This window comes from Aphelocoma coerulescens, chromosome 14, assembly GCF_041296385.1.
Source record: "Aphelocoma coerulescens isolate FSJ_1873_10779 chromosome 14, UR_Acoe_1.0, whole genome shotgun sequence".
Lineage (NCBI taxonomy): Eukaryota > Metazoa > Chordata > Aves > Passeriformes > Corvidae > Aphelocoma > Aphelocoma coerulescens.
This window is the reverse complement of record NC_091028.1, coordinates 2,844,508-2,869,881: the sequence shown is the minus strand read 5'-3', so window position 1 is coordinate 2,869,881 and position 25,374 is coordinate 2,844,508. Positions and strand designations below refer to the sequence as shown.

Genomic DNA, 25,374 nt, shown 5'->3' with positions numbered 1-25,374 from the left:
CCAACCTGGCCTTGGATTCTTCCAGGGGCAGCCACAGCTTCTCTGGGCACTCTGTGCCAGGGCTTTCCCATCCTCACAGGGAACAATTCCTTCCCAATATCCCATCTAACCCTGTTCTCTGGCAGTGGGAAGCCATTCTCCCTTGTCCTGTCCCTCCAGGCCCTTGTAGATAGTCTCTCTTCATGTTTCTTGTCAGCTCCCTTCAGGTACTGCAAAGCCACAATTGCATCACCCCAAAGCCTTCTCTTCTCCAAGATGAACATTCCCCATTCCCTCTTTGTTTCCTCATAGGAGAGGTGCTCCATCCCTCTAATCAACTTAGTGGCCTCCTCTGCACCCACTCCAAATAAGAGCCAAGTTTTAAAAATTGGAAATAGATGGGAAAGGCTAGAAAAGCCTTGGATCAAAGCCTGGTTATCTGCTGGTGCACAGTCACTGTGTGTGACACCGCAGAGTCCACATGCCTGCCCTGGAAGCCTGTGGCCACTTCTTCTCCAAGCACGGGCCAAACTCAGACCTGCTGGAAACGGCTCTTCCCAAGCATCATACTGTCTAAACAAAGGAAATTTGGAGCTGATCTTGTACCTGGTCTCTTTGCAAATAATGCCCTTACAGGAACATTTCCTCATTACATCCTGCCTGTAGCACTGCTCCTGTGAGCAATTCCAAGAGATTTATGGGCTGGACACTCGTCCAAGTCGGTCAGAGGTTAGAGACACTCAGTACCTACAGGACACACTTCAAGTGTCCACTAAACACGAGTTAAAGAAGGCAAGAATTTGATTCCAAGAACTACTGGAAACATCTATGGAAAAGCTTCCCAGGGAGGTCTTCTGAAAACAGCACAACCAAAAATTAACTCCTACTCCATCTCTGAGGCACGTGCATCTGAGTCAAACAGCAAAGCTGCACATTTAAAAACTGAAAAGATCCCATTTCTGACTCAAACATCCTCATTTCTCTAATGAACTTAAAGAATTAAGCATCCAATATCAGAAAAAGAAGTTTTCATACATTTCCTGTAGTCTGTGTCAATGTTTCATAGCATGTTTTATTTAAATTATACACTTCACTTTTTTTTATGAGGTGGGCTTTGTTGAGGGGTTTTTGGTTTTTTTTTTTAGCTTATTGTGCATTTAAATGCAGTGAAACTACAACTATTTTGTCTCTTCAAACATACAAATAATTGTTAATATGAGTGATATTGTTTACCAGTTAGTTTTGCTTTCCACTTTTCCCCTTCTGTTTTGAAGGTCTTCCTATCAAGGCCCACAAATCATTAACACTGGAAGGAAATTAAGTCTTTACAAACAGAGACAGCTGGATTTGGATGCTTTTGGGCTCTTTTCTGCACAGCCCCTCTGCCCCCATTGCAGTGGCAGGACCTCTGGTTTATGGAATCATGTGCCCAGCAGCAGCTCTGGGAATTCCAGACTGTGATGACATCCACAGAAGCGGATTTGAGTTAACTTCAGCTGAAGGAAAAAAAACCAAAAGGTAGCAAACTGCTCTTTCATGAGCAGATAATAAAGATGTTACTTTTCCTTCGTTTGCATGTTCCTGCACATGTTAAGCAGCAGGCAGAAGGAAGGATCCCATCACCAAGCTAGTGGACTTTATTCAGCCAGTTCTTCCGCACTGTGCCAATTCTGGAGATTTTATAAGTAATGCTACTTTATGACAGCAATGTGATTTCTAAATTTATCAAGTCAAGTTGAAGGCAACAGTTTCAGACGTGCAACAAGAGGAACAGTAAGTGCTATGAGTGAAATAAAGACTTGCAATATAATCGTTATTTAGATGGTTTGCCAAGAATTCACACAGTAAATTACTGTAGCAAATACAAACCCAAAAAATTTACAGGCAGTTGAGAGGGAGATTTTGATCCTCAGGGATGCTAGCTGAAGAAACATATCTAGAACATTTTGTTCCTCCACAAAGACATTTCAGAACCGTGAAAAAATACCAACCCCTCAAACCATATATCTAGTGGGCTTATTGATCAAGGTTAAAACATTTGGGAGGGCAAATGAAAGACAGTATTAATTTGGTGAAAACAGTTTGGCTTGAAAGGGCAGTAAAGATTTCTGGGGTAGTCCAATACTGACAAACGCCTTGCCAGAACCACCTCACCAGCCAAATCTGTCCTGTTGCCCAAGACAGAAGCTGTGCCCAAACATGACCTCTAGGGAAAGAACGAGCTGTAATTCCATGGTACATCCCCAGTTTAGGATTCTTTCCCAACTGCCACTTTATGTTTTCACAAATTATTACTTGGAAGCAAGCAGCTACACTTTCAAACCCTGCACGGCTCTTCTTTAAACTGAGTTCCAACAATTCCCTCCAAACCTATGAAAGAGCCATCACAATAATGCAAACTTATATAACACAACCTGTTAAAATGTGTTAATGAGGCTATATTGACTAGCTGGCTTCTTTGCAAAAGCAACTCCCACTGGAAGTTAAAAATTTAAAGGCTAGGAATTTTTTTTTCTTCCTTTCTTTTCAAAGGACAGAAATGAGATTGAAAATCATCTAAAAATAGCTGAGAATTTTCAAGTGTCAGCTGTAACGGAAAGAGGAATGGCTGTCTCTCCTTACAGAGCCAGGATGGATGGAGTGAGCTTGTGATTCAGGATCAAGACAGAGACAGAGCTTACATACTAACTGTAGATGGTAGGAAATAATTCTAATTTCCTAATTTTAATAATATTCCAGGACAATCTACAGCAAATTGAAATCCAGTGATATCATACTTCTTAAGTGGTGAATGTAAATTCTAAAATTCTTTGCCTGCCAGCAGAAATGAAGTACATATTGTGAAATAACTGCAAAGAGAGTTTTAAACAACCCATTCAAATCATGCATCCTCCTCATGACAGAAGATGAATATAAATTACATGTCTTTGACTTTGTTTTGTCTTTTCCATCAATCTTTTTCCCCAAGAAGCACCATGTCAAGGCTTTTATTTAAAGAAGGCGATCTCTCGCATTTAAACAGTTTCCTACCTCTGAAGATTTTCTGATGTAAACAGGAGAAGGAAGCTCAGATTTGCAATTTGTAGGGTACCTGTGTACATCATGCACCCAGATTGGGGAAAACCAAAGACAGAAATACAGGTGAAAGACTGGAGATGACGATCACAGAATGCAGCAGAAGCCATGGTGCCCCTCCAGCATCACAGGACCTGAGATTTCAGCCCTCACCTTTCCCATGTTCTGGAATGAAGCTCCAATGTGGCCATGCTCACTTGAGCTCCTGCAGGATGTAAACGTTTTAAGGTCTGTTGAAACTGTTCCTTCACTCCACAGTGTTCATACAGGGCTTAAACAGGTGGAGCTGCAATACTTGACAACCAGACCCTCAGTACTGCCTTGACTTATTTATTAATTAGTGTCAGGACATGAAGAATTGAAACCAGAAGCCCACGCTGTTAAACAAAGCGTATGGTTAGGGTCAGGCTCCATCCCCTTCAAAGTGAAGAATCTTACAGGAGTTCTAACTATGCTTATAAATTATTTTTCACTGTGCCCAGTCAAATTAGCCTGTAAACAAGTTATCAAAACTCAAAGCTTCAAACACCAACATCCAGGTTTCCCTTAAATAATAAAACCAGCTGAAGTGTGAATATTTTTAATGGAGAGATTTTTTTCTACTTGGTTTTGTACAAATAAAACTATGAGACTCTCAAAAAAATCTTCCTCAAAATTTGGAGAAATTATGACCTTCCTGTCCAGGTCTGGCAGCAATCTGAGCAGTACCTGCACAGAAACTCAGGTTCCCTTAGAGAAAAAGTTATGTCATTTCATCAAGTCATATTTGGAAAGCTCAATAATCACTAGTTTTTTCTACCAAGCTCTTTCTTTTGTTTATAGCTATTAAAGACATCTTCACAGAGTGAAGACTTGACAAGAACCAGGCTGAGCTACTATACTCACTATTTACCTCCTTTTCTTTATGCTATTACATAGTAAAATTACAGATCATGTCAAAATGTTAAATCAATGTAGAATTTGCTTCTCCCTGGCAATATGCCTTCATGCAAATTACCTCTAATTATTATTCTTTATCTGTCACTGAACACTTTCCATTTTTGAAATACAGGAGTGAAGTCAACCTGTGTTTGATATTTTATTTTCACTGTCACACATAAGATCATGAACCGCTACCTCAACAACAGTTAATAGGTCAGATTATGTAAAGCTGATAAATTGACTGGTCATTAAAATTTTCTGTCACAGTCAGCACTCAGAATTCTCTTTGTGGGAAGGTAGAAATACATACATGTTTACTTAATTACCATTTAAAAAAAAAAAGGACATTTTTTCTGTCTATTTTTGCCTGACCATCAGATCAGTATCAGAACACATGAAATCCAGAATCACAGTGTCTGTCACAAGCCAGTTCAATAAATATAAAAAGCCTGTATCTAAAGACTTACATTTATGGAACATGATGAAAACAGAAGTTGAACAGAAAGACCTGCATGGAAGCTGGCAAGACATGAGACAAGCACCTTAACCCCCCTCACTGACTCCAAACCCCTCACTTGTTAGAGACTAAAGCTGCCCTTAGCCCCAGAGCAAAGCTGAATCTGCAGAGCTCTCTGCAGAGCCATCCTGCTGGCACAAGCACAAGCCTTCTAGATTTACACTGTGCCCAGCAGGCTGGGCTCAAAAAGCCAAGGAAAACTTTCATCTGATCTTTCATCTACCTCTGAACTTCCAGAAGCACACGACAGCTACAGGTCCTCTGTGCACAGTGCTGGTAAAGGACAGGGAGTCAGGGCAGGCAGGGAAGACTCCAGTGCTGTCAGGGTGTGATCGTGCTCTCCCCTGACTGGCCGCGGAGGGGAGGAATGGAAGAAAAACTCAATTATTTCTCTCTTCATAACCTGACCCAAGATTTTTGTCTTTCAGGAACACTCTTGCCGTGTTCCCTGTAACCCAAACATGAAGCAGCAGTGGAGTATCAAGTCACCAAGCAGAGCTGTATCCCACATGCCATGGGAAAAGCATCCCCTGGGTCACAGGCTGCCACCCTGTAAAGAGCCAGGCTACTCATGGACTAAAAGGTTTCACTATTGAGCAAAATGGTGACTTTTATAACCAATTTACTTATTACTAAAGAAATGTTTAAAATTAAAGCAGATATTAAAAGAAATAGAGAACAGTGAAAGCAGCACATCAGCTGGAGATCTTTGATAAGCTTTATCAGGAGCAGCCACTGCTGGCCACAGGTGAACTGGAGGGTGTTCCGGCAGTAAATGCTGTGAAAGCCAACCTTCCCTGTGCCACCAGCCTTGGCTCATCCAGGTGACAGAGAATCCCTTAGCATTTTCTCCATTATGAAATAAGGGACAAAATCAAGAGAGAAAATCGTGCCTGTATCATCAAGAGTTTCTAACAGGAATGCAGCAATAAAACCACTCCTTGAGGCAAACTTAACAAGGAGATGTCTGGCTGCAGAAAGTTCAGGAATTATTTTGGGTATCAGTGCACACAGAGAGGCCCCAAATGAAATCATGGTTCTGCTGTGCTATGCCCTATAAACACAGAGAAAGCATTCTTGCCCCAACATGCTTACGTATTTTGAGCACTCAAAAAACAAGATGCCGGTGACCCTGGTATTTCTGGAAGAGTTGCTGGCTGGTAAATAGCAATATTGTGACCTCCTAAGCAACAAGAAAGAGAAATGCAAACAACCAAGAAGAACAGAGCAAAACAAAAATATTTCCATAAGCAGAACTCTTTATATCCCAAGAGATCTCTGCCTCCGGAGCTTGAAAGGGACACATTAACCTACGTTATGTGACTCTCAGTATCCCATAATCTTCAATAAATTTATTTGCTACGAAGCTCTGCAAGAAGACAGAGAAAGTGAATTGTCTCAAATCCTACAGTGAAATTATTATGGAAGATATAATTGAACTGATGGCTGGGGTTTATCTGTGGACCTCAAAAAATCCACTCCCAACACTGCTCTCCTGCAGTCCCTTCACATCCAAGGGGATCAGGTGCTGTGAAAACATGGGTCTAAGGAATCTTAAAACATAGAGGAGTCAGAGACAGGCAAAAATATTGCAAGGCATCACTGGCAAGCTCTCCTTGTTGGTTTCTTTTAGACACCATCAGAAACAGGAGGGAACATACCAGGGCCCCACTGCTTGCATTAAGGAGCCAAGGAAGCAAAGAAGGAAATAAAGATGATCCCATCCTAAGATTTCAGTGAACCACAAAACAGAAAGTAATTAAGTTTTGCCTCATCTACTCCAAAAAACAGGAAGAGCAGCACTAGGACAACTTGGGGCACATAAACCTGAGTATTCCAAATGGAATGGGGAGCAGGGTTTTGAAGCAGTTTGCCCAAGTGACTCTTCCACACCCTGCTTTGGTGCACACTGGAGAGCTGTACCTGGATTCCTTCGGGGTGAACCGAGCCAAAGGACTCGCTCCAGGAGCACGCCTGACGTGCTCCAGCCACAGAGGTGCTTTTGTTTCAAGACCTTGCTCCAGGAGCAGTGTTAGGTAGAAGTCCTGAAGTGTGTGGAACGTGGGCACCGTGTGCTCGGCACCTCCCACTTTGCTCTTTGAAGAGTTTACTTGCTCCTTTTGACTCAGCCTCAAAGATAGCTACGACTGCTGCAGCTCAATTAAGAGATAATATACTAGACATACAGCATTAAAAATAGGATATAATTAAGATATCAGAGGTTGAAAGGAAGCTGAGAATTGAAGTACTGGTAGGGAAACAAAGCTTATGTCTGTTATCTGTACAGCACTTTTATACTTGAATAGAGTACGAGGTATGACATAATTAAACAACCACAACAAACTTCCTCTTCTCTATCGCTACTATCAACGGATTCTCAGGGAAAATAGTACAGCAAAGCTTCCTAACAGCACCTCCATTCACAGAACTGAGCAGATGCTTGGCAGAGATCAATTAAGAGCTGAAATCTCAGTTTCCCTTATTAAATCTCAGAGCTGCTCCCTAACAAAACCCTCCTCTGCAGCAGGTCCTACACACCAGCCCGTGGCACTGCTGTTTGATGGCTTTTATCATTGGCTTTGATGTATTTTTTTTCCCCTGATGGCATTTACCTGTCAGCTGAGTAATCTGGCTGCAGAACAAAGTTCTGAGGAAACAGGAAAAAATGGGCAGCTCTGAAGCACCCACTACCTACCACGTCCCCTGAGGGTCTGTGCACGGGAGGGAACAGAGTAAGTGTGCTACAAACCTGGGGCTAAGGGCAGTCATGGCAGAGGTTTGCTTGGCTTAGAAGTACACACAGCCTCTGATTTCTGTAACTGCATAAGACATTGGTAAGAAATGGCAGCTGATTACAGCTCCACAAAAAAAAACAGAAGGGAAATGGGGAAAAAGCAAAGCCCAACCCATATTCCTTGTTAAAGTAATTCTTACCACATGCTCCAGACGCTTTCAAAGCTACATTTCAGGGTAAGAAGAGACCACTAAATGTCAGTTCACAAAGCAAACTTCATCTTATCTAGACTGCATACCAGTTTGTCCATCTGTAGTACCCTGGATGAAGCAGGAGCTGTGAAAGGCATTCAGAGCTGCAAAATCCAAACCTCTGTACTGAGGCGGCAGAGCAGCCTGTGCCCTCTCATGATAAATGCAACCAAGGACAGAACAGAAGTCTGAGAAACACCAAGAAAAACCCACTGCTGGCATGTGGTATAATTGCTCTACAAAGTGCTCTTGTGATCTCCTAGAAAATATAAATAAATAAGAAAATTTAAGAGCAGTACCGTCAGTCTCCACAACTAAGTTCATGTCAGTTTGGGATTAATATTGAGAACAGTTATAAATGCAGCAAAAATACTGAATTTTATTTGCTGCTACAACACAGCCTTTGCACTGCATTTGGCTGTAAAGGTACATGGAAGAGGGAAATATCACAGGGATGTTTCTCTACAACCTGTTCAATTTATTTTCATTAGAACAGCAAAATCCATCTTAGAGTAACAACGAGGTTACGTCTGATGCTGTTTTCTTGAAAGCACACTCCCACTGAAATACATCAGTGTCAATGCTTTTCAAAGAAATTAACTGAATTTGTATTTTTAGAAGCTAAACAGAAAGCCAAAGCCCAGGGAGACACATCTGCTCCAGTCCTGTGGCTCCCAGGCACCAATGTCACTGCTGATGTCGTTGCTTGCCATAAGCCTCCCGCTGCCGTATGCATGTGGACAGCTCGCTCACCAAAAATAAGTTTTTGTGTCACATCAAAACAAGCACCTGCCAGGGGCAAGTGGCTGCCACTGCCACCACTGCTCTGCAGTGCTCTCCCCACGTCCTTACTCACTGACCTTTCTACCACCATCCTGGCCTCCTTTTGTGTTTGTTGCCACAAATATCTCCTTCCTCCATCACAACGCCAGTCTATGACTCCTTCAGGTTCTTCCACTCAAGTTTTCCAGCTTACTTAATAAAAATGTAATACATATATATATATATAAAATGTAATATATATATATATATATATATATATATATATATATATATATATATAACTTTTACAAGCAGAACGAATAAACTCACAGAGCATAACAGGGTTTGCTACATATTCCACTCCCATTTTGATCCATCTGCTCCCCACCTTGGACTATGAGCACCGCAGACAACAATCTCTCTCTGAGACAAAGGCACGGCACCGAAGAGAGACAGCTTTGACAAAACAGACAATTAAACCCTCAGCTCGTACAACCCTCCTGCACGCGCCTCCAAGTGCTGCTAGAAAGCAGCCAAGGGTTTCACTTCAAAATGAACACTGCGGAAAAATGAAAATCGGACCCTTAACCAAGGGGAACCGAAGGATCCTTCATTTTCTTCTCTAAAAGGCAAATTTGCCATTTCATCCCCAAATCCTTCGAGCTGCAGAAATGAGAGCATCTGCCAGCTTACTGAGCCACCTGAGTAACTTTTTCCAGCCTAACTCCAAACTGCAACAACTTGCCATATCAAACTGCCAAATCTACAGTGCTCATTTCTTTCTGTGAATCCAGCTGTCATTTTTCCCAAATGCCTTCACAGTCCCAACTCTCCTGATGCCAAAAAAACCTTTTCACAGATATACATAATTTTGCAAAACACATATGCTCTCTGTATTCCACATGAAGTCAATTAACAAGTTTACTTACTGAATTAAAGGATGACACACAACAGTAAAACAAAAACCTCTTGCAGACAGCAAACACATGAACCTTCTCCTCCCTACGAGGCAACACTCTCAGAAGGAGCGCTGAGTTTTAAAGCCTATTTTGAGTTCCACAGATGATCTTTCACACTTTTCTCTGTGGCATCTTTTATCCTGTAATTCCCCGGTGTCTGTGATCACCAGCACACAAAGTTAAATGTAAAACACGTTCAGTTTGCAAGTCAGCAAGCACAAAGCAGGCACGGGGGCAATGCTGTTCCGTCACAAAAGAAAAACAAGTACAAAATAAAAGCACGTACCTTTTAACTGGTCGGCTACCACGCTCTGACCGACGCGCTCAACCACCTTTCCATCCTCCATTTCATAACGATCATCCAAATATTTGGCAGTAGCTTCCGAAATATGGACCTTCCCAGCCACCCCGAGCTGCTCCATCAGATTGGCCAAATTGACATCGTTGGACCACACATCGAACTTGAACCTCCTCATTCCCAAAATGCCACACAGGACTGTCCCAGTGTGAACACCGACTCTCATGTTCACCATTTCTTTCTTCTCCTGGCAGAACTGCTCGATGGCTTTGATCATCCCCAAGCCCATCTCGATGCAGCAGTAGGCATGATCTGCCCGGGGCTCAGGGCAGCCAGCCACGCAGTAGTAACAGTCTCCCAAAGTGCTGATCTTCTCACATTTAGTGTCCTCACACAGACGGTCAAAGCGTCCAAAGAGGTCGTTCAGGAGTCCCACCAGGGCGTGGGCTGATTTGTTGGCGCTCATTTTCGTGAAGCCAACAATATCTGCGAACAAAATGCTCACTTGCTCTATCTGCTGCATTTTAAAAGGACGGAATATTATGGGGGTTTTCTGTATGGAGGGCTTCTTCTTCCTGTTTTTGGGGCTTGAGGTGGAATGACGTTTGATGGAGTTTTCACTTTCATCATCCCCCTGCTTCATTAAGTCATCGGCTATTATTCTTGGCATAACAGAATGAATCATCCTCTCTTTCAGGGCTTTTTCCACTTCCAAGTCTTTTCCATGCATGATGGATTGCCCCACTTTCAGGAATGTGCTTCTTGATCTGACTTCGGACATGATAAATAAATGAATACCGATGGCGTGGATGCAGATGTGCAGGAAGGCTTTACTCAACAGCTCCCAGTAAACCGCACCGGCTCCCAGAGGTGTGAAACAGTTCTCATCACGGAAATGATAGCCAAAGGTCTCGAAGAGGACCGAGTACGACAGTCCCAGAAACAAGCTTAAATACAGGGGTAAGTGCATCACTGTGTAAAGCAACAAGAGCACTTCAATACACATAGAAAAACTGCCCACTTGAGAAAGACAAGTGTCTGTGGGATCTGCCGGGGGAGTCCGGTTGGACATGTCACCACTTCCTGAGACAGGCTTCACAGCCTGGAACTGCGGAGCGAGGGTCAGAGCAAACACCAGGAGGGTGAGTATTAGTGAAGTCCATACGTAATGGCGGGCATAAGTCTTAGTGAAAGTGAACACAAAAAACGCTACACATACCAGGAGGAAGCACAGAGCCGGCACCATGAAAACAATCTGTTTCTCTCTCATGTGTATGCCAAAGTAGATGCCCCAGAGCAGACAGGCCACGCCGATGTAGAAGAGAGCATAACGAAACCTGCGCTGGGTCTGCGGGAAGCATCTCTCCATGCAAGCCTCCTCCAGGTTGTTGGAGTCGAACTTGGGGTTCCACCACTTGGAAGAGGCCCTCTCGAAGAGCTGCGGCAGCTTCTTCTGCCGGCGGAGGCCGGAGCCACTGCCGCCCGCTCCGCCGGCTCGGCGGGTGCCCCCCGACTCCCCCGAGCTGCAGCTGGAGGAGATGCTGTACTTGCAGTGCTTAGAAGAGGTGCAGCCCTGGTGCTGCTTGGGGTTGATTTTCACCGTCACGCTGTTGCTGTCCCCGCTGGAGTCGCAGCTCACCTCGGTGCTGTGGTGATGCAGCAGCTGCTGGTGCGGTGGGGAAGCCATGTTGTTAATTCCTCCTCAAGAGCCCGCGCCGGACTTGGGTCTCTGGGATTGCCGAAGCCACCTGGCACCTCGCAGGGTCTCCTCTAGTCTCCTCCGGTCCCCGCCGCGTAGGGGCGGCCGGGCAGCGCCGCGGCGATCGGCTGCTCGCCGGGCTCCGCACACAGCGCGCCGGGGCAGCCCCGCATAGTCCCCTCGCCTGGGCCGAGCCGGGCCGGGGCTGCCGCCACCCGCCGCTGGCCCCGCTCCCCCGCAGCCCTCCCGAGACGCGGGGCGGGCGGGCCGCTGGCTCAGCCCCGCGGGGGGGACGCCGGGCCCCCGCCGGGAGGGGACCGCTCCTCCATGTCGGCTGCAGCTGCCCGCCGCTTCCTCCCCGCACGGCCGCCGCCGAGGGGCCGCCTCCCGCCCTCAGCCGCCCGCCCAGCCGGGACGGCAGCAGCAGCCGCTCCCCTCTGCTCCGCCCGCCCGCCCGTCTAAGGGGAGGAAGGGGAGCGCGGGGACGCGCTCAAGCGGCCGCCACCATCTTCCTCACGGCACGGGGGGGGGGTCGGGGGGGCTGCGGGAGCGCGCCCCCGCTGGCCAATTGGGCGCGGCGGCGCGGCGGGAGCGCGCCCCCCCCCCCCCCCCCCCCCAACCACACACTTCCCGCCTCAGTGCGAGGGGCGCGGGCGGGAGTGGGGACGGTCCCCTCAGAGAGCGATGGGCGCGATGATGGTGGCACCCTCCGTGAGGCAGGGACGGGACAGCGAGGGGTAGCAGGAGCCGGGCAGCCCCTTAGTGGGGACAGCCCGCGGGGCCGGGCGCCGGGGTTCCCGGGCTGCCCCCGCCACCGCCCTCCCCACCGGCTGACATTTGCCATGCGCAGACAACACGCACTTCACCAAACAATTGAGCCTGAGCCCCGCTGCAAACTAGCTGGATTATTTTTCTCCTCGTTCTCCGCTTGTTTATGGCTGACGCTATCTCGCCTGCCCCGCTCCCTCGGTTTCATTATCTCTCCTCGCAGATGGACCGTGGCTTTCCTTCTTCACAGGGCTTCTCTCTGCTGGTGCTATAGCTCCCTCTCTTCTTCCCAGCTCTGCATCCCTCACCCTTGCTCACAGGTGATGTTCACAAATTGATCCCACCTCATCCCTCTTAGCCCCTCGGCTCCAGCCCCAGTTCCTCCTGCTATGGCTTCTACTTCCCTGAATCCCATTTACTGTTTACCGGGTGAGCCTTCCCCAGCAAAGCACTTCGCTCCAGCCGTCCTTCTTCTGCAGTCCCTTCTCTAAAGACCACACCATTCCATAAAATAAAGCCAAGGGCACTAATGTAATAATAGTAATGTTGTGGCCAGCAGAATCAGGGCAGTGACCATCCCCTGTGCTGTGGCACCTCCAATTCTGGGGTAAGTTTTTGGCCCCTCTAGACAAGACAGACATTGAGGGGCTGGAGAGTGGCCTGGGAAGGGTCTGGAGCACCAGGAGTGGCTGAGGGAGCTGGGAGGGCTCAGCCTGGAGAAAAAGAGGATCAGGGGGGACCTTCTCATACCTTACAACTCTCTGACAAGAGGGTGGGGTGAGGGTTGGGCTGTGCTCCCAGGGAGCGAGGGACAGGATGAGAGGAAACAGCCTCAAGTTGTGCTGAGACAGGTTGAGATCGGGTATTGGGAAAATTTATTCACTGGTGGTCAGATGCTGGCACAAGGTGCCCACGGCAGTGGTGGAGTCACCATCCCTGGAAGTGTTTTAAAAACTAGTGGACATGGTGCTTCACAATATGGTTTATTGGGCATGTTGGTATTGGGTCAAAGGGTGAACTCGATGGTCATGGAGGTCTTTTCCATCCATAGTGGTCTGTGATTCTCTATAATCTTTTTCGAAAATAGTAATAGAAAATCTGTGTCCCCACAGTTACTGAAATTGAAACCTCCCCTTTTTTTCATTTCCTTTTAAGGATGTTCTATAACCATGCTGTAAACTATGTTTCCAGTATTATTATTTAGAAGAAATTTGTATTTCCTGGCATGCTCAAATATCAAAATAATCTCTAAAAAATTCCAATCAATAGCAATAATTGTTCTGGTTTTGCTGTGACATAGTTGTCTCTTGAATTCCAGCTAATGGCTCAGCTGATCAATATTGTATAGCGAGTGCTGCTTACCATGCAGCTCTTACATAAACACTGTTGGGAAGAGAGAAATCCCTGAGCTGACAGAGCAGAAAGGCAGGATGGCCTCCTGGGCTTGGCTATTAATTGATAAATTTACTAAAACTTCTTTCCAACCTTTTTATTGATTCATCTAAATGTACTTTAAGTTACATTTTTACTTTGTACAGGACAATGAATTTATTTAATCTGCAGGATTAAAGAAGTACAACAGCTTCCAAGGATTCAAAGGCGTGGTGGAAAACGGAAAAAAGTTTTTTACCTCATTGGCAGAGAATTTAAGGTAAAACTACCTGTGTTTTAAAAATTTTTAATGTAAACCTATAAGATTCATGTTGTGTGATTTGAACTTTGAGATTTAAGAGGTACCGAAATTCCAGCATAGATTTTTTGTCTTGTTCCCCCATGCTCAATAAAGTGTGACTTTGTATGTTCTTAGAATAAACAGAATCACATCAAAGATACTGGCTACACCACAAGTTTTCACTGAGTGACCCACATGATCCCAAATTTTGTCTGGCTACTGGTCAGAGACAGCTCTTGATCTCCGCCAATAAAGTAGTTCCTCTTTCCCAGCTTTTGTTTACAGGTTCGAAGGAGGGAGATGGGATGGAAGGAGACATCTGACTTGTCAGACCCTCCTTTGGTAAGCTTCGCATCGGGATTCCAAGGTTGTGCAGAATCCTTGCTCCCCCAAGGAAGCTCCCATTAGACTTGTAACCTGTAGACTCTCATCCTGCTCTCCTCCACTTGATATTTTGGGTGGAGCAGGCACCCAACACTCACCAGCCCAGCCATTCCCCACCTTCCCCTGTTGTTGTGAAGTTCCATGGAAACACCCTGCATGTGCAGTCAAGGAACAGTACTCTTCACTTTCATTAGCTCTGCTCTGCCTGGGACAGACCTCATGCTGTCTCCTGAAACACTGAATTTTTAATTTCACTTTGCTTTTATTGTGTAAATTTTTCTCCGTTGAATTCAAGTAGCAGATTAAATACATGAAGCAGAAAACCACAAATGCCAGTGATGGTTGGATTCATTTTAAGTGTGACTGAGATTTGTTTTAGAGAGCAAGAAGTGGTCTGAGGTTGTATTTGTTATTTCCTCAGCACCACCACCACCTTCTGATTTGTTTTTATTCAGGACAGATATAACAGCCTGCGTGTCCCTCTAAGGCAGCACCTGAGTGGGTCATGTCTGTGACACCCTTTAAGGAGGATGCTTCCTGTGGATCGCTTTCGTGGCGACCACAATGAGCCATCATGGTAGAGCTGGGAGCCTCCATGCAGTCTCGATCTTGGGTCCTGGGTTCATTCTGGTGTTGCTTGTGCTGGTTCCCTGTGGAGGACTCTGACCAGCCTTCCAAAATAATCTGTGACAGGTTTCCTTTCTCAGAGACTGAGTTAGAGGAAATATTTCACAGAGCAATAGCTGGGCAAATGCAAATCCTACTTGCAGAGTTCTTTTAACTTCAAGCCACTAAATATACATATTTAGTCTGTGGAACTGAATTTACTTCCCCTCTCAGAAGAACAAGCTTTGTCAGCTGTAATGATGAGCTGTTGTTTGACGTTCATAATATTGTACTTTACTGCTTATCTGATGGAGCCACGCAAAGCTATTTAGAGGGTTCTGAAATGTGACAACCCACATGATGCTTTTTTAGACTTCACAAACCGCCTTCACGAGGCAGGAGAATATGACATGGGAACGGCTGGCTGGAACAACGGCGCGCCTTAATGCCAGTGGGGTTGCTGTAGCTGGGGAGGAGGAATGCTCTTTGGAAGTTTGCAGCTTTTATTATGTGCTGTCAAAGGAAAAACTTGCAGCCTGAAAGAACAGGCATCATGGGTGCCGTGGGTGGGGACTATGGGGATTATTGATCCTGTCTGGAAACAGCATAAAGATGGAGGCAAAGATGTTAAAACCTGTTTGGACCATCCACAGACAGAAGGCCTCAAGGGAGACAGCTCAGATGCCCCATTTCCTGCTTTCTTGCCTTAATAAACAGCAAGATCTCACTTTCTGACAAACTTCGGTATCTTCATCCTTGCTGACATGCACAGCATTCGTTGCAAGCTTTGTTTTGAATGCTGGAAGCCTCCAGGTGAAAGAACTTGTTTAGAAAAACCAAAACTCAACAAATCTTCTGACTTCTGTTCACAGACTAACGGGTAAACAGTGGCAAATATTGTGAAAGACTGTTACTCCTCCATGGTTTTAAAAATTATAAAGTATCATGATGCTTATTTCACTTTTCCATAGCAGAAGAGCACAAGGGTTACCTTTGACATCTTTTCCATGCAAACCCATGGAAGCTGAGTAAGTGGGTGGTGCATTCTCACTTCCTTGCGGTGGCCAGGTTGGTTTTGTGTCCTGTATTTCCATCCTTTTGAAATTGCTGTTCAATTTATTCATATCACTGAGAGGATTTCATATCCCAGATGAGATGCACAGATTAAATAAGCAAGTAAGCAGTAGAAGATCTTTTTGTGTGACTCAAGAGGGAGGATAAATCCCAGTCTGGATGAATGGGAATCTCTGGCTCCCCTGGGACCAGAATTTTACTTGCAGGCTTTATGGTTGTCTCGTTGGAGTGGCCTTTTTGCCAAAAGCAATGCAGAATATTCCACTTATCTGACAAAATGTCTGCCACCAGGAGGTGGCTTCACTCAAATACACATTTCTGTAGGATGAAGACAAACTTAAGTTTATTGCTCATTCCATTCATAACCAGAAGTTCTTCTGGCTTGCCAAACTGCTGAATCAGCTTGGGTACCTCATCCTTGAGTCAGCACAACCCAAAATAGAAACTTGCTCCATTTCCGAAGAGAGGAAGTACCACTGTTGTCTGCAAATACAGCCACATCTGACATGCTTTTATAGCTACAAACACTCAATGGAGGGACTTGCATGGCAATCTGCTGCTTAAAAAAAAAAAAAAAAAAGGAAGTAAAAGGCACTTTCTTATTCAAAATAGGAGTGTTGGGGTTTCTATGAGCGGGACTGTGTGGGTGTGGAAGTCCCAAGGAATAAAGAGCAGGAGAAGGGCTTTACAAGTGGCAGTCATTGATGTCACCTAGCCTAGCCCTGCATCAAGCTCCCACTCCACCTGCTTGCAGTTTCTCAGAATGTATAAATTAGGGAGACAAGGGACAGGCTATAACCAAACTGAAGCAAAGTCTTAAGCCATTAGGAAATAATGGCAAGAAAACAGGGTAGAAGCTCTAAAACACTGACTGGAGATCAGCTACAGCAGTCCTCATCCAGCATTCCCAAGGCAGAGCTGAGTCAGTCCTGCTGCCATGAGGTAACTCTGCTTTATAGCACAGCATAAACCAGCCAAAACCTGGGGAAATGACCAAGAGCTGCAGTCAGATAGTGGGAAGTGACACTAAAGTCATCAGCAGGACTTCTTGAGTAGGTGGGAGGCAGTTGAAAAGGCACATAAAAACAGTCCTATGTGATACAAATGAGGGAGGATTTTCTGGGGCTCCAAGTCAGGACGGGAAGTCGAAGAATGACGATAATGTGAATTCTCTCGATCTACCCTTCTCAAGCTCTGCAGTTTTTTCTCTTGCAAATGAGCTTCTGTGGTTTTTGGCATCCTACAAAAGGACCCCCATTGTCAAGCAGCACTGGTGTGCCCCCTTCCCATGGATGCTTCTGGTTTTCCCTTCCTTCATGCTGCAGGATGGTGTCATGCTCTTCCTGGTCCAAGCAAAGGACTGTTTCTGGCACTTCCATTAAACATGTCTGAACTGGCTCTGTTTTCCACAAGGAACAGGCCATTCCAACAGGCATATAAAAAACCAATAACCCCTTTCAAACCATGGGCAGACGAGACGTGACCCTTGGTACACAATTTTCTTGCAGTACTATGGAGGAAACGGTAGAGATTTGAAAAATTTGTCATTTCTGCAATGGGTGTGAAGGTTGCAACACACAATTTTACCATTTTTGGATTTTTGCAATGGTGCAGTTGCAAACTGAAACATGTTTTATATTTAGTGGTTTGGATTATTCGGTTGAAAAGAGGTGAGGGTGAGGATTTACAGGTATAATTACAGGATTATGCAGTCACCTCGTGCACACACTGCAGGTTTGGGAGGAAGACCTGCTGCAAATCTGCAGAAAACCCCAGCTAAGGAATTGCATGTGCCACAAGCAATTACACAACGTAAAACTTTGTGAAACATTTGCTATGTGTGCACCAAGCCCTTCTTAAATTTAGGTTTCTGGGAAGAAGAGGATTGCTGGGGCATTTTTGTGACCTGATCCCTCGTCTCGGTTGATCCGTGATGGAAAGGTGACCCTGAGCACGGCTGAGCTGGGAATGGATCTGGTGAGAGCCATTGCTGTCCGAGCCAAGCAGAGTGTTCCCAGCTTCATCCCTGAATAGATTCACTTGCTCTTTCCCTGGCTCTATTTTAGCCCCAAATCTGTTATTCTGCCCTGTGGGTGCCAACATTTTTTGAAAAATAACCAAACCCAGTAATATTGGATTTTTGGTGCTTTTTTTTTTCTCCAAAAGAGTTGAAGTGAACATTCTTCTCTCCTATACCTAGGACTTCACCCGTGTGGCTGCAATTCCAGTGACATCCAGAAAGATACATGGCCCTCACTCCTTTCAGTGGAGCAGATGTAACTCAGCAACTTAGCAATGATGTGACAAGGATGAAGTGGAAGGCATTGAGAAACTATTATATCAATTTTTAGGTTGTATTTAAGACAATTTGTACACACTTTTGTGTTCTCAAGCTTGGAGGAAGTTCACTTCTGTCTACAAACGCAGGAACCCGTCATTACTTCAATTTGTTGTAGTGGTGGTAGGATTAAGACTTGGATGAAACAAGAAAAAGTCCTACAGGGCAATTTATAGAATCAAACAATCATGGAATGATTTGGGTTGGAAGGAACTTTAAAGATCATCTCGCTCCGACCCCCTGCCATGGCAGGGACACCTTCCACTAGACCAGGTTGAATGTGAAAGCAAACACCTTCCAAAAAATCATGTTTAAAACTGAGCATGAATGCATGTTTGTGCCATGCACCTTGTTCTGTTTCCAGAGGAGAAAAAAGTGGGAAGAAAATGTTGCTGAGAACACTGAAACATAACACTTTGGCAGAGGTGGTTATCACATCCTCCAGGCATTTTTACCTATGGTGCTGCCCTGACAACTGCAGTGTATTGTGGAAATAAATTGTGAAGTTACTCAGGACTGGGTCCTGCTGGTTGTGGATGAGGCAAGTACAGAAATACCTTTTGACAGAGGTAAGAGGGAATGCTTGCTTCCACAGGGAAAGGGCAATAGTGGTTCTGGGAACTGAAAACAGCAAATGTTTGTTAAAAAGGAGAGTTGGGGAGCAAGACACGGTGGCACATAGAACACAGTGAAAGGTCACAGAGGGAGAAATGCTACAATCCAGCATTTATTGGCTCAATGTAACCAGGACTTAGGAATGGGGCCCTAATCCTTTTATAAACCATGAAGCTCCTTGAGTTGAGTGAATGGGAGAACCAACAATCACTGTCAATAAGCAAAAATCAAACAACCCTTGTGCTTTGTGGCACATGTTAAACTCTCAGTGGAACAGTCAGGAAAAATCCCATGACAGGCTTCCCAGCAATTTCCCACCAAAGGTTTCCTCCAGACTGCAGCTTTCAGAAGTTTGGCATGATTTATACCTGTGAGAACTGCTCAGAAGTTGTTTTGGTAGATTCAGAGAGATGAGTTATTCACCAAAGGGAACTTGGTGCAGACCATGCTACTATGTGTGATCTCATGGATAAAACTGTCCCACAGCTTGTCTATTTATTTGGGAAATTAATTTCTAGAACACTTGGAAAACAAAACCAGGAGTTGAAATTGCCTCTCAGTATTTCTTCAGTCCAAACAAAAAAACAAACAGGCCCATTGTGTGTCTTATGTGTTCAGTCAAAATATCTCAGTTATTAATGTTTAATTCCTGGGTACCTGTTCCTGAATAAGCCACAAAGCTGAAGCCTGGCTGAAAATATTAAAGTAAGGTATCCCACCATCTTCAGCTGAAGGATTTTCCACACTTCTGCAGTGATTTTGGGAGGCAGAGACATGTGGCTAGAGAAAGAGAAAAGGCTCCAGCCATGCACCAAGGAAGTGGGGGCTGAGAAGCAGATTTATTGTGCTAAGTGGCTTTTTCCTGTCTGCTCATTTCTCCTCTTTTACCATCCTTGTTTCCATTCCTTCCTCAGCTTTGGCTCTGTTGACGAGCAGGGAAAATATTCTACTCCCCTTTCACAGTTGTAACACATATTTATTAAGTCTCATTCTGTTATAACCCAAATAACTATTGCCATGTTTGATTTTTCATTTGGACTACTTAAGCTCTTAATGAAGGATTTGCTCTTCATCTGGATCTCTTGCTTCCGTTTCTTATTGCATTCAGTTCACAGTCAAGTCCCACGGACTCCTTTAGAGACACATTGAGTGGAGCTCTGTGGATTTTTACCAGATTTTTCTCCTGCCCTGTCTCACCCCTCCAGATGCGCTGCTCACACCAGGAGGCACCAAGTCCATCACTTAGCTACAGCCTCAAACTTCTTCTTCCAAGCCAGAAATGTGGCAGGACTCTTAGAGAGATTATTATCTTCCTGACCTCATCCTGAGTGCAAACCAGCCCACAGCCCACCTCTGCCCTTAGATGAGCACTTGTGCTTCTCTAACCACAGAAACTTCAGCAACACAGAGTCACTGCCTTCATTCTTCCCCAAAAAGGCAACGCACGGCAGTGACAACTTAGTAGGAAGTTGTTTCTCTCTCCAACAGAACAGAGCCTCAGGTGGCCACTGCCTGGAGCCCACCACCTCTGCACTGCTCAGTGTCCTAGGAGATGATGCAGATACAGAGTTTTTGGGCTGAGGTCTTACTTAAATTATATATTAGGCTGAAAAATGAACACACAGGAATGAAGGATGCTCCCAGTGCCTGTGGGTGTTGGAGCAACATGGGGCTGACAGCAGGGATGGTCTGGGCTGCTCCATCCTCCTCCTGCATCTTAAGGCAAAGACATGGCAAACACCATGGACTGAAAGAAGTCCCTTTTACAGGCCTCAAATCTTACAGAAAAGGAAGAGCTACAGGGCTGAAGAAACCTCTTAGGCTGGAAATGTATGTAGTGTTTCTGCAGCATAGGGAGAGCACAAAGCTTCAGTTAGCAAAAGCAGCCAAATCTACTGGACTGTGGGGTTGGAACACTTTTATGTCTAGCGAGTAATAACTGTGTTTAATTAGCTTTATTTAGATGATAGATGTCAATGTCGAGCTCTCTCAGTGAAAAGGGCAGAATGTCCTTAGTGGGAAATGTGATTTTTGAAGCCTGACAACATAAAACCAGTGGGAAGGTTTGTGCTCAGACTGCTGGGGAGAAAAATCACCTTTGGCTCAACAAAACAGGAAGGATTTCAAGCCCACAGCAGAAGTTTTTCAAGAAACTAATGAAAATGGAGGATTATAGTTTAAACTGTTTTGCAATCGCTGGCCTCCGTCCTGCAGACACTTTTCACACACACTCAACTTTATATCCATGGTTGGTTTTGCTGATCCACATGGGATTATTGACACCTGGAGACAGAAGTGAAGGCCAGACTGTTTACAGAGCAAAGTTTAAACGATAGCATTTTAATCAAAAAAATGACATTATATCAAGGTCTGCATGATTAGCTCATTGGGATTCTTTATGTTTGAAAAAAAAAAAGCTGAGAAATTCCGGAATTAAGATTTCTGAGGTGGTCTCAGATCTGCTCCCTTGTGTGAATAGGACCTTTTGTTATGCTGGATCACTGCACTGGGCCACAAAACTTATTCAGCAAATACTAAAAAAACCCCAACCTTTATAAAATTTGGATCTACAGCTCAGATGAAAATACTGTCTGCATTTCTTTCCTCTCTAAAAAAAGTATGTTTGACCACTACCTGAGACTGAAAGGTTTCCCCTCATCAATAGGGAACAACTAATTGGGAAGAAAAAATTGGTTTATATCATTCTTTTAATTGAAATATTTTTTTCTTTTATATCTTGGGAGTATATTGTACCTGCCATGAACCAACCTTTTGAAAGCCCCAAAACAGGAATAAATCCCCTCTGCAAGCTCTGGTTCCACCGTTTATCAGGCTGTTGATGCAGGAGCCAAACTGCCATTGGGCTGACTCACATTTTGGCATTTTGTGTTTATATACATGATGCTGATGTTTGCAAGCAACGGGGAAAAACCCCTGTGTTCATCAGCACCATGATCCCAGCAAAACCTTTCCCTCCTCAGCATCAGCAAAGCCTGAGGATGTGGCCAGAGCCACAGCCTGGTGTGGGCACTGTTGTCACTGCTCTTTGCCACTCAGCACTGAGTGCAGCCAGGGCATTCCCACAATCCTCACGTTGCATCCCAGACCTCCAGCTGGCTGGGCCCTGCGGCTTCCAGAGCCCCAGCTCTGCCCAAATTTAGGCCCACCTGCTGCCCCTCTGCCCTGCCCATCCATCCTGAACCTCTGCGATTCTGCCAGCGTCTTTCGTGGCTCTGGAAAGCCAGCTTTGGCACTTAGGACACTTTTCACATGATCTTTATCCCCCCAGGTCCAAAATTTTCAATGTAGTATTCCTGGCACTGGTATCGTCCTTGACATAGGTTTTATTTTTATCTCGCTGCCCCTTTTTATCTCCAACTCCCTTGCCCTAAGTCTTATCTTGGTTTTTTGCCTTTTCCCAGGTTTTAAGGACCTGACGGGGACTCTGGCCACAGAATGACCTGGCAAACCTGGCTGTACGTGGCTGTCACTCCCACCTGCCTCTTCTGGCATTCCATAAACTTTAACCACAACTTCTGGCTGCATCACAGTCCTGTTGGCCACTGGGGAGAGGCAGAAGAGGCTGCTCCTTCGGGCCCACCACGGTTCCTCTCAGCGTCCTGTGGCTCAGGCTGACCCATCACCACCTGCCACCTGACATCCTGCCTCATCCTTTTCTAGGTGAAGAACCACAGCTGGAGTAAAACAGGGGTACAATGCCGTGGGAAAACCCTGTCCTGGGATGCAATAACCCCCCAGCTTGTTCAGCTTTGCCACATGATTGTGCTTGTCAGCAGAGCTCTGCCACAGAGCTTGGACTGTGCCGGGCCCTGCAGGGTTGGAGGCCTGGCTGGCTCTCCTGGAGCATTTGGTCGAGGTCTGTCACCATTGACTTGAGCAGGAACCGGTCTTAGCTGCTGAAAATCCCATCCAGATCTGCTGCAAAGTGGAAATAATTTGTTAAATGCTTTATAGTGGGGCAGTAGCACCCCTTCCTCTTGCAGAAGCGTTTGGACTCTGCCCACGGAGAGAAGCAAAGAGAGCATCAGGATCCAACTAGGTGAGCAGATACCCAGAGCACAGCCTTGATTTTGGCTGGGGCTGGGGCTGCAGCTGCAGCTGACACGAACTTTCCACCGGTGGCAATGGGTCAGAGGCAACTGGGGCTCCTTTCCTCCCCGCTCCAGCCCTCGCCTTTGGGAGCTGTGGGCAGGATTAAGGAGAAAAAGCAATGTATGGGTCATGGGAAGAGGGAAAACAGAAGCAGCTCGGACAGCCGAAGAGGAAACGGGGGACACAGATGTCTGTGGAAAGCTGAAGCCACTTACAGAGGATGCGTTTACTTGTATTTCCTTCCACTAGAGCTTAATTGCAATGTTTTTTAATGACAGGTAGGATGGGAGCTGGGCTTCTGCCTAAGCACTTCTGCGTCCTGCATAAAAGTGCTGAATTTAATATTAACAACAATTAATCACAGCTACCGGGAAGCAGCCGGCAGCATTCCCTGTCCTGGGAGTGCTCGGTTTGCATGCTCGGCCCCACCAACTCCCGTCCCCAGGCCAATGGCACTGGAAAGTTGCAAGGAAGCAAGGGCCTTCCCTGTGCTGCTCAATTTCAATCTGGAGCTGAAGTGGTGGTGGCACCAGCACCCTCTTCCCATTCCCTCCAACAGCCTTTGGTGGGAATACAGGTGGTTTTGGACACCTCATTTCTCTCTTGTGGGTAGGAATTGGCCTCTTGCCACCATCTCACCCACATTCCATTTTCCCTCCCTTTGCCCCAAAAGGCTACTGGGATAATTCCAGATTAGAGCAGTCTGTGTGGGTTAGGGTGGATTGCAGGTTTGCCAGGATGCTGATGGATTTCTCCTGTTGTTGAGACCATGACTCCCTCTCTCATTAGCAGCACTAATTGCTCATTCCATGTTTTGCACAAGTACATGAGTATTTTAGAATGGCTTGTCTTGCATCCTGTAATTAAATGACCACTAATGAACATATTAGAGAAGGAGCAGCTGAATGCTCCAATCCGTGCTGGGCATCCATAGAATAACTGCTGGGAATTCACTGTGATGTGGCACCAAGTTGCTGCCTGGGCTGCAGCAGCTCCTGGCCAGGGACAGCAGCGTGGGAGCACCCTGTCATCCCTCTGGCCTCTGCTCTGCTTAGACATACCCCCAGGCCCTGGCCCACCACCCACCACCCCCTATTTTTCAGGGGTAACATTTGCTGGACACCTCATGGAGTGAAAATCCCCCTCCCAGGGCTCCAGGCTGCCCTGGCTCCTCTGATGCTTTCCCTGAATATGACCCAGGTGTACTAAAGCGAATGGTGATCTCTTGGGACCAATATCCAGGCTTTTCCCATCTCCCTCAAGCAGACAATCCTCCTGGACATTCTTTTCCCAAGGCAGACGGCTCCAGAAGTGGGCTTGCTCCCCATCCTTCACCCTGTCTCCTCCAGGAAACTCTGATGTCACATGCAGAGCCCAGTTCTGGGTCTGAAGCCCTTTGCAGCCTGCAAATCCTCCTCCCATGGAGATGTGTGGATGTGGCACTTGGGGATGTGGTTTAGTGGTGGCCTTGGCAGTTCAGGATTAACAGTTGGATTTGATGACCTTAGATGGCTTCTCCAACCTGTGATTCCATTGATGTCATCCAAGGGAAGTGCTCCCAAAGCCCCAGCACACTCTTCAGGCTTTATTTGCCTTCCTGGTTCAGTGTCCTGCACGTCTTGGGCAAAATGCGTTGATTTTGGGGTTCTTCACAGACACAAACTGACTGCAGTGCTCTGGTTTGAGGTGGGAGGTGTCTGTCTGACATGTCCTGAATCCATGGGCTGCACATCCACACTTAATGTTGAAACTCTTCTAACTCCAAGCCTGAGCCCAGACCCTGCCTAGAGGGCTGGGGTCTATGCAAGCCAGGGTGCTCTTGGGGCTGCACAAAGTTCCACAGACCCAAAAAGGAGGGACTTACATGGAAGGGGTGTTTTGTTTGCTCCAGGATCTGTAAATGGCAGCTTCAGCCAGTCAGGCATCTGCTGCCAGCAGGGCAAGTGACAGCCCCAGCTCTACGATGGACAAGAGGGTGGGCAGATTTTTGGGACCGCCTGGGCAGGGAGTGAGTGGCTTCGTAAACATGTCACAGCCACTGGAGTCTTGCAATTGCATCGCAGGGCATTTGGGGGGGCAAGGTTTGGAAGGAGTTTGGCCCCAGCATTGGATGCATGGGAACAGCAGAGAACAGGCTGGGTGGGGAGCTCTACCATGCAGCAGGCAGAGCACCAGGGCTCCCCCCAGCTCCCAGCAGACCTTTCCAAAGGCTTTTATTCTCTTTCTGATGATTGGATACAGGATATTTTCATCCCTGCAAGAGGTGCCACCAAAGTGGTGGAGGACAACCAAAAGGGACTGTAAACCCCTTGGCTGGTGTTTGAGGAACTTTGGTAGACCTTCAGAAAACTTGGTGGGAGAACCCTGGGTGCTGGCAGGATCCGGCCGCCGCCAGGCTCTCGGCAGCACCGGCAGCTCTTCCCCAGCACTGTCACTATGATAAATGTTTGTCTTTTCCGTCCAAGAGATACAGCAGAGCCGCTGCCAGCACCGTGTCTCAGTGGAATTGGGGTTCGCACTGCCAGGAGCGTTACCGGCTCATGATTCACATCTTTACAGCAGCTTTGGAAGGAAAATGTGCTTCTCGCCAGGCAGAACTTCACACACGT

At 46.1% G+C, this 25,374-nt stretch overlaps 1 protein-coding gene across 2 annotated transcripts in view; it reads right to left on the bottom strand.

Moving 5' to 3' along the window:
* Positions 1 to 11,647, bottom strand: part of ADCY9 (adenylate cyclase 9) — a 92,212-nt gene extending 80,565 nt beyond the window's left edge. For both annotated transcript variants that reach the window (XM_069030199.1, XM_069030200.1), the window contains exon 1: positions 9,485 to 11,647. In XM_069030199.1, the coding sequence (XP_068886300.1) occupies positions 9,485 to 11,183 (1,699 nt within the window). In that variant the 5' untranslated portion in view covers positions 11,184 to 11,647. The remainder of the gene's footprint in view (positions 1 to 9,484) is intronic.
* Positions 11,648 to 25,374: the final 13,727 nt, after the last annotated feature.